This window comes from Phaseolus vulgaris, chromosome 7, assembly GCF_051622355.1.
Source record: "Phaseolus vulgaris cultivar YP4 chromosome 7, ASM5162235v1, whole genome shotgun sequence".
Lineage (NCBI taxonomy): Eukaryota > Viridiplantae > Streptophyta > Magnoliopsida > Fabales > Fabaceae > Phaseolus > Phaseolus vulgaris.
In genome coordinates, this window is record NC_143504.1 from 45649450 (window position 1) to 45659660 (window position 10211).

Genomic DNA, 10211 nt, shown 5'->3' on the forward strand with positions numbered 1-10211 from the left:
TAAAGGGAAAATCTCAGGCAATGAATGCACTAAAATAATTCTGAAACAAACAAGAAAAAGTGTAATACAAAATACTAGTTCCAACTCTACACTTTTCTAAGCATGCAAAAGCCTACTGCCTCATTGTCAAAACTGCGTGTTAACATTATTTAAATTTGAAACCAATGCAGACGCCTCCTGTGAAGACCAATCATCTTATTTTGTGTTATACAACTAAGTCTCCTCAATGCAGTTGAAGGGGTTGAATCAACTGATGGTACTTTCAAACTGGAAACTAAGTTCCTCCCACTGTAGTGCTTGATCCGTAAGGACTCGTGCATCCACTCACTTTATGTCTCGCTGCGTGCCGAATGCAGCAGTGGCAGCAACTGAGGCCTCATTATTGTTTCGACATTTGAAATGTCTTGAGCTCTTGCTGCCACTAACTCTGAAGATTCTTGAGTTCTTTCCACCTCCAACATTGAAGGTTTTGATGCATATTCATCTGATTTAAAAGTCTGGTATGCCACTTGATCGCGATGAATACTCAGTCACCAACTTCAAAAACATAGATGACTTGTCCTCTAACAGCCTTGATGGAGTGTCAAACTCTGCAACTCGACCTGTAAAATGTCAAAATTGACTTCATAAGCACCAAGTGTGAACCATAATGAATGAAGTCCAGCCCAACCATCCCAATAACTCAATATTATAACTCATTTCAGTTGTATTTCCTTCTTGTGCAAGGTGATTGATGTTAATTATTTTTGTGCAAGGTGATTGATGTTAATTATTTTTAATGATTGTAAGTTACTTCATTTAGATTGTAAGTTACTTCATTTACTTGGCATGTGAAAGTTACTTTATTGGAACAATTTCCCAAAGCTGCAATATACGCACCGTCACTGAGTACCATCACTAGATCACTGTCAATAACAGTAGGAATACGATGTGCAATAGTGCAGACAGTGCAATCTCTAAACTCTCTTCGAATAATCTTCTGTATAAGATTATCAGTAGCAGTATCGACTGATGCAGTTGCTTCATCAAGTACAAGTATCTTTGATTGCTTCAACAGAGCTCGACCCAAAGAAACAAGTTGTCGCTGTCCTACACTCCAATTATCTCCATTCTCCAGCACTGCAGATTTTTTTTTAAACATTAGCAACTCGTGATTCCAAACATTTCACCTTTCATTTCTCATTTTTCAGGGTGTGGAAAGAAAAGATACAAAGGCATATTCCAGTTGTTGATGTCCTACCTGGCATATCAAGCTTTCGCTCTGTTTCACGGATGATCTGACTAAGTTGAGACTTATCTAAGGCCTGTGAAAAATTAAACTCAAAGCAATCAAGCAGAGGTAATCTCCTACTCCCACTTTAGTAATGATAATAGTACTCATTTTCTCTACTAAAAATAATTTCTTATTTATCTCAAACTATACGTACACATTTGAAACCCAAATGCAATAGGATTTATTTTTTGCTGTGAAGTTTTAAATAAATATAATTATTCAATTAATACATACCTCCCAAATCTCTTTATCAGAGTGCTCTTCAAGAGGATCGAGATTTCCTCGAATGGTGCCTTCAAACAAGGTTGGATCTTGTGGTATGATACTCAAATGGCTTCTAAGGTCATGAAGGCCAATATCTGAAATATTAATGTTGTCTATAAAGATACTCCCTGCTTCTGGTTCAACCAATCGAAATAATGCTTGAATCAAGGTAGATTTGCCACTGCCAGTACGACCAACTATTCCAATCTTCTTTCCACCAGGAAATATGCAGGATACTCCATGAAGCACCACAGGAAGATTTTCCTTATAACGTACCTTCAAAAGGAGATACATCATCATGAGATAGAGCTATTTGAAATAGAAAAATCATTATAAAACCTTTGATGCATGTAAAATTGCTAGGAGCATGATTTAGATGCAATTAGCAATAAATTCACCTATTAATAGACAGAAGGCAAAAACAAAACTTCATAAGATGAAATTAAAGACAAAATAGAATAAGCCTTCTCAGTAAAAATAAATAACATTCTTAATGTGAAGCTTAGTTGAGTACCTTCAGATCAATTAATTGGATTGTCCCACTCTCAGGCCATGAGGATGGAGGGCGTGAATCCTCAATAACAGCTGGCGCTTCACAGGGAATTTGGCTGTACTGATAAATTCTTTCAATGGATATAATTTTATTTTCAAGTTTGCAAAAACTGAGTATCCACCGTGATAGACGTGCATTTAAATTCAGGCCATATGTTACTGCAAGTCCAGCCATGCCTTCACGGAAAAGTAACAGTGATTAGCAACAGATGTTATCTATTATTGCATTCTGCAAGATCTCAAGCCATCACTTATGCCCTTTCTATCCTATCACACAGTGCAATACCAATTATATCATAAACAGCTTGAAGTGGAATTAAAATGCAAGTGTAACGACTGAATCAAGAAAACAGTGTAAAACAGCTACGTTAAAGATGCAATCAAAATGACAGTTGTTAAAAAAGTTGAGAACGTCCATCTACAACAGTCTAACTACCAAGAGCCTAGATCTCTTTCCCAATGAGTGCAAGCAAGCAACATAACTCTTAAAAAGTACAATTTAAACCTATCTCAACTTCACAAAATCAGCTTGTAAGGTGAGGTTTGCACCTTCTTATCCTATAATTTGATCATATCTGTAGTCAACGTCGGTTATCCAACAATAACTTATTAGAAGGGATTACTATTCAGTAATAACTTCTAACGATGCTACATTACCTAACCCTCCAGCAAATCACTGCGAAAATAGGGATGCAAAACAAGTAATCAGAATGAAATACTCACTGGGATCAATACTTCCATGGGGAAGGCTAACAAGTAATACCAGGCAGAAAGCAAATACAAAGGTTGAAAGTAATTCCATGCGCAGGCAGAGCCACTCAATCGCTGCAAGACTACAGAAGAATGGTCGTGCAAAACAATCCAGAAGATAGAGATTCCTCTTCATGAACCTTTTTTCTTGTCCAAACCCTCTAATGGTGGCTGCTCCCGCAATTGATTCACCAAAAAGATGTATAATTGGAGATTTCTGGATGCTCACAATACGTACCAGTTCCCTTGAGGAAGCCATGTAGTATTTCTGCGAGGTATTAATTGATGGTCAAAATTTTCATCTGATCACAAATCAGGGTAGTACACAAGCAAGAAAGAAAAGATGCAACGTATTAATGAAGAATTTATAGTCCTTTATCACTGTGTCTTCTCCTTTCCCTTGAATAATTTGTTCCCAAAAAAGTGATGAATTGATATTTCTCAAATAAATGGACCTTATTCTATCTTTCATGAGTTCATTTTTGGCTTAAGCACAAGTTTTTTTCTGTTTCTTTCAAGAAAGCGGTTTTAAATATTAAAAAGATAAGCAGATCTCTAATTACCTGCATCCACAAACAAATAATAGCCATTGGGACTACTAGGAGCAAAATTTGCCATGTAACATCTGTCATTACAGCAACAATGCCAATAAGCTGTATTGTTGATGAAGCAAACCCTCCAAGTCTGAAAGGAATGTCAAGGTCTACAACAGTTTGATCAATTGAAACCTGGATTATACAAATAGGCCATTATATGATGTACACCACACACGAAGAGACGATAACAGAAACACAGGGAGAAGGGGGTAAACAATAGAACTTACACGATTCAAGATCCTTCCAGCTGGTGTAGAGTCAAAGAAAGACATTGGTGCATGGAAAATGCTTCTAAGCATGTTGAAAAAGAGTTTCTGTGAAGCTTCTAGACCAAATGTAGCCACGAGAACAGACTTTAAAAAAATGAACCATGAGCTCCCAAAAGCCAGGGCCATGTATACAAGAAGAAGAACAGTAGGTGTTACTTTTGGCTGGTCTCCCTCAGTTTGAGGATTTGCCCAAGCCATCCACCAACTACTAGAAATCTGGAGGAACTGAAATAATGTTTGTGCCATGATTATGAGTGGAATCAATAAACCTTTATATGCTGCAGCCATGTACGACCAGTAGACCATCATGCTGACTCTACCTCTAACCCTCTCCTCTTCCTGAACAAGCTGTTTTTTCCTTGAGCGTTTTGCTTTCTTCTTCTCCTTAATTGCTTTCTGATCTGATGATCCCTCTTGAACTTCCTTTGCCAAACTGTCAATATCCTTTGCAGAAGAAATGGACGTCTTACTCTTCATAATAGATTCATCCAAAGGTACATTTTCATCTGAATCTTCTGAGTGATTAGGAATATCCATGGCCTCTATTGCTTCATGGTGAGCTGAAACTAGAGTTTTAAAATCCGTTCCTGCTAGGAAAAGATCATCATATTTTCCTGCCTGTATGATATGACCTTCTTTAAGAACCTTCAAAATTGAAAAAATAACGTGAGAAAGAGAACTAAAAGAGAATTCTTGAAAGAATAAAATATCTTTATAGGCAAAGATAAATTACACAACTTGACAAATAAAGGGAGACTAGGGACCAATGATATACCAGACAAGAAAAGGAAAAGTTTTTTAAAGTAGTGGCAAAACATTCAACTACCATAATGACCAATACATTGGAGTAACTCAGTAGGAAGCTGCCATAAAACAGAACAATATCATGGGAGGGAGCCAAGAGTTCCATTATCAAATAAGCAGCTTTACTAGATTGTGTGCACAGATAAATTTCATATAGATGCAAAACTAATAACTTTCCTCTCTCCTTGATGTTACAGCTTGTCGACATCTCATGTCAATCTATAATATTATCACGTTAAAAATATTGCATATTCAATCTTAAAACTGACTGCTTTGTTGTTTTACATATGTTTCCTTGACATGTCTGAAGTAGTAAAGATTTGGCAGTATATACTTGTGAAGTTCTGTTTTTTTACGTATTGAAAATAGTAAAGGAAATCAAGAACCATACTTCAAAAGAGTGAAGGTGTTATGAAAGACCAGATTCAATATAAAAAGAAAAAATTAAGAACCCAACCAGGATATGGGGAGAGAGAAAAAATGCATGAAAGTGAAACAGTAGAGAGCAATTCCAACCCCTGATCATGCAGGGAATACATAACGTTGAAAGGCAAAAATACAAAAACACCTGAAATGAAATATAAACATCATCCAGGTCTTTTATTGCATAAATGTGTAAGACAAAATAAGGCCATACCAGTATCATATCAGCAGAAGGAAGAAATTCAACTTGATGGGTCACAAAGATGACTGTCTTATCTGCTAACGCTGTCAATACATACTCCTGCAGTTACATGACATGCAAATTAAGCCAAACCAAATACATTTAAACTGTATACCCAAAAAATCATTTAAACAGCATCATTAACTCCAAGCTTAAGAAAGCTAACCCTAAATAATTCCGATCCAGTGTGGGCATCAACTGCACTGAAGGGATCATCAAGGAGGTAAATTTCAGCATCTTGGTAGAGTGCTCGTGCAAGCTGAACCCGCTGCTTCTGGCCACCGCTCAAATTTATACCTCTGTCACCAATAATTGTTTGATCTCCATGTGAGAAAAGCTCTAGATCCTTTTTCAGTGAACAAGCATGAAGAACTTTCTTGTACTTCGCTTTGTCCATTGGGGTGCCAAACAGGATATTTTCTTCTATATTTCCTGACTGAATCCAAGCAGATTGGGAGACATATGCAACAGAACCACACACTTTTACCTGCAGGATTGTCCAATTCATCAGGTAAAACGGACATAAACAAGAGTATTTCAAATGTACAAATAGCTATGCATAAAGATAAATAAGATTTAAAATATTATTCTATCTTAGAAATAACGTACTTCACCAGACAGCTTTGGAATCTCTCCAAGGATGCAAGAAAGAAAACTTGACTTCCCAGAACCAACCATGCCACAAACAGCCACGTTCATCCCCTTTTCCACTTTCATGTGTATTCCTGATAAAGTAGGCCTAGGCAAAGAAGTAGCCCAGCAGAAGACACCATCCCTGATTTCTATGGCCATGTTAGAAATGCCACGCGGCATGACGATGGTCGCATCTTCCTGCAATTCTTCATCCTGAAGGTAAGTAGTTATGCGATCAAGAGAAACTCTTGTCTGAGCCATGGTTGACACCAAGTCAGGAAAATTCCTCAGAGGTTCTTGGAGAATTCTGAAAGTAGCTAGAGCAGAGAGAACACCACCTGCAGTCAACTGACCCCCCAAAAGTATGCAAGTAGCAAAAGTGACAGCTGAAACAAATATAGGGGAGCTCCAGAATATGAAAGTTATGAAAGCCTGAGTGTAGAGTGATTTCCTTAGCCACTTGAACTCTACTCCACGCATTTCCTCCAACTTCAATCGGTATCTGTCCTCCCAAGCTTGCAGCTTGAGAATCCTCATATTCCTAAGACACTCTGATGTCTTTCTCATCCTTTCATCCTTGGCAGCCATCAAATTATCCTGATAATCTTCTTGTATCTTAGCCACAGGAATCGTGACGACAATGGAAACGACTGTAGCAACCAATGTTGCTATAGAAGCAATTCCGATATTCTTGTACAGAATTAAAAGAGCAAGAACAATCTGCATAGGAAGCATCCACAAGTCATGAAGGTACCAGGAGAAGTCCCCGACCCTCTGAACATCAACAGCCATGTAGTTGACAATCTCCCCACTTGTGTGACTTTGCTTGGCAGAGCTTGAGAGTCTGAGTCCCTTTCTGTATACCATAGCAGTTAGGGCTGACCTAACATGCATACCCAAGATATCCACTCCTAGATACCACTGCCTAGTTGTCACAGTCTCCACAAGCTTCGCAGCAAAAAATATACCAGCAAGGGCATATCCCTCATGGGGGAAAGTCTCCTTGCCACTCAAGTAATCCACAAAGTAACTTATCATATAAGGGCCTACATATGACACCAAAGTATTCAAACCAGCAAAGATAGCATTCAGAGCTGCCTCCTTCCAGAAGGACGTGAGAATCGCCCAAGCCAACGAAGAATGCTTAGAGGGATTGTCATTTTCAGCCTTCAACCTCTCCCAATTAGAATTCAGAATCTTATAACTAGTCTTGGCTCTGTCTCTTGGTGCAACAAGTGGAATGTCCTTAAGCTCAAGTGGCCTCTTAGCACCAATTGAAAGAAGTGGATTCAGCCAAGAAAGAGTGGCCAAACTAAAAAGTCCCGCATCTAAATAAGGAGTAACCCTGAGACACCCGGGTTCCTCCTCGACAAGCAATGGCTCTTGAAGATCAGAGTTCCGACAAACTATTATACCAGTCCCACCCCTAACTGCAACCACAAACAAAAATGCAAGAGGTGGTGTGACAGCAACATTGGAGACAGCACGAGAACATAGATGTTGAGAACCATTCTCCCAAAACCCTCTCCCATCAACATACAAAGTACACAAGCAAATAACAAAGCACAGAAACCACCAAACTCTCAACAGAACTGGAAACCTCTCTGACACCTTGAACTTGCAATCCAAGGTCCAGAAGCTCAACACAAACCAAGCCAAACACTGTGCAGCAGGCACAGAGAGAAGAGACAAATCCACGTCATCCTCACCCCAAATTAAAGCACCCCCTTCAAACCCCAAGGCCAAAACATGCACAAACAAAACATAGAAACAGGACACCACTGACAACTTGAACACCAAACCGATTCTAACACCACGCCTCTCTTCATCAATGACACTACATATTGGGCTGGCATTGCCGCTGTTCCCATTCTTACCAAATCGAAAACCACCCTGGTACACAAGAGCACGTCTCACCGAGACAACAAAGAGAAACAAAAGAACAAGAGTGAGGTTCACGCAGATTGTCGCAAGTTCCAACACGGGCAATCCTAGGACATCATGGAAGAAACGTGCGACACCCATTACTGAAAATAGTGTGTTAATGAAGAAGAAACGGATTGAGAATAACCAGGAGCCGAATAGAAGAGAAGGGGCATCTCAGAATACAGAAAATGAGGAGAACCAAACGCACGTGAAAACAAAGAGAAAGAGGTTTATTTCAACATCAGAGAAGACGAAGAAGAAAGAGAAGAAGAGGATGCTGGCGTTGCAGTGGGGTAGCACTGAAAAATCAAATTTTGAAGACAACAAAAGACAGCCAATGGCGAAATATACAAAATTCCCCACCCGGGTGATCTCTGAAATCGATGGTGACGTGACGCACTGCTCAACCCAAATTGCGAAACAGAGAAAAGCTGAAACGACAATCACCAACGACGACGAATGATGGTGGCGAGTAGGCTAAGCGTGGCAGCATATGCTATTACAACGAAGCCTGAGAGAGAGAGAGAGAGAGAGAGATGGGTTCTCTCTCTTACACCCTTTCAATAATGTCTTGTTTCTTTCTAACAAATTTAACTAATAACTAGGCTTCCGTGTGTTGTTGTTTAACAGCGAGTTAGTTCCGTGTGGGAATAAGAAACTTGCAGCAGATTCTCCAGAAATTGTGTGAACGGAGCCAAAAAGGTCAATTGAAGCGACTCGTCACTACAGTTACTTCATTCTTCGATCGGCTTCAATGAATTTCGGAATGGGATCCCCTGGACCACTATATATGGCACATGCCAAGGAGAAAGAATAGACAACACAATATTCCAAATTCCAAATAACACACACTTTTACTATTTATATCATTATTGAAAATCCCACATGTTGTTTTCTCATGTTTCATTTAAAGTTTATTAATTTAAGACTGTTCAATATCATTAACTTAGTTACCATGCACATCGCTTCTTAATATTCTTACATGGGAAAGCTTTACCTTTCATTTTGTAGATACAAGTGTGAACATGTGTCATCATAGGTGGTGGCTGATAGTGATTTTACTGTTTCATTTGGTTGGCAAGAGAGAGAGGGGGCGGTTTTGTTTGTTTGTATGTGCTTTACAGTAGAAGAGTGGTGGTGGTGGTGGAATTCAGATAATGGTGTGTGGTGAGTGACTGTGATGGCATGATGGTGTGTTTTATTAATGTAGAATTTGAGGCACACCCAACATGTTTGGTAAATAGGAGCAATGAGGAGTGAGAACCACATCTTCAATTAATTCTTCATTCAATAAGTTAAGGGAAAAAAGGGTATTCACCCATCTGTGTTGATGCAGAATGTACAAAAAGAAAGGGTGGTGCTGACATGCCAGAACTAAGTGGATGAATTGTCAGCCACACCACTCTTTTTCTTTCACCTATTTGTTTGGTTCTTTCTGAAGGTTAAACACAACAAGAATATGCAAGCACCCAACAGATATTAAAACAACAAATCTTGCTTTTGCAGCAAAACTAAACACGTAAAGTTTAGCTCAGCACACCTTTTTCCTTTCAACATCAAAATAAAATACCTCACACCAAGCTTTCACCAATACTGGCTAATCAACTTTTACTTTTTATAGTTAAATTTTATACTTAAACATACTTTTGGTTGATGAATAAAGAGATTTCTTTCCTTAGTTTAAACTTAATAACTCCTCTAATAAAACTATTCAAATAAATTTTTATCAGTATTTTTTATCTAACAAATAAATTTTCAGTCTAAAATATATTAAAATATTATAAAATATGAAATATTTTAATGTCCTAAACATATAAAATAAGTAATTTAATAATAATTAAATTCATCTGATTGTATAAACTGTAATTTAAATATAGAATGAGTAATATTTCAACATGAAGTTACTAATTTTTATTAGTAACTTTCCAAAAATAGATATTGGCTTTCAGTAGAAACTAAAATAATTGTTTATGATGACTCTGAGATAAATTTAAGGCAAAAAGAGAGAGATATTGAAACTGTCTAACAATAAAGAGAGAGAAAGTCTCGCGGTCTTAAAATGAATTAACGAGAATAATTGGGTTAGATAAGTATTTTTTTATATTCAAACAGAAAACAAAACAAAAACATAAAGTGAAAATAAAAATGCGTATTATTTTAAGAGAAAATAAACTAACAAATTAAACAAATGTCATTTTTTAAATTATTACAAAGGAAACTGTAAGGATTTTAATCAACTCCTCTCGACATACTAAAGAAATCTCAATAATAATAAAAATTCAAAGACAAAAAAAAAAAAGATACGTCACACTCTTGTATTTATAGGATCTAAAATTACTATTTATGACCATATTATTGATATTATTAAGAAATAGATAATCTTCTGCACTAAAACTCCAAAACTTATCCATATATAATAAAAACAATGGCAATGTTAAATATTCATTACAACAACATAAAATCATCCGACACCAAAATTT

At 37.4% G+C, this 10211-nt stretch overlaps 1 protein-coding gene across 1 annotated transcript; it reads right to left on the reverse strand.

Moving 5' to 3' along the window:
- LOC137828950 (ABC transporter C family member 5) lies at nucleotides 1-8710 on the reverse strand. Its single transcript, XM_068635722.2, has 11 exons — nucleotides 5782-8710; nucleotides 5339-5659; nucleotides 5146-5232; nucleotides 3663-4349; nucleotides 3403-3567; nucleotides 2813-3107; nucleotides 2052-2266; nucleotides 1508-1813; nucleotides 1241-1304; nucleotides 880-1119; nucleotides 1-602 (listed from the first exon to the last, which is right to left on the reverse strand). Exons 1-11 carry the CDS (start codon nucleotides 7828-7830, stop codon nucleotides 490-492), a joined length of 4542 nt encoding a protein of 1513 aa, XP_068491823.1. The 5' UTR covers nucleotides 7831-8710; the 3' UTR covers nucleotides 1-489.
- Nucleotides 8711-10211: the final 1501 nt, after the last annotated feature.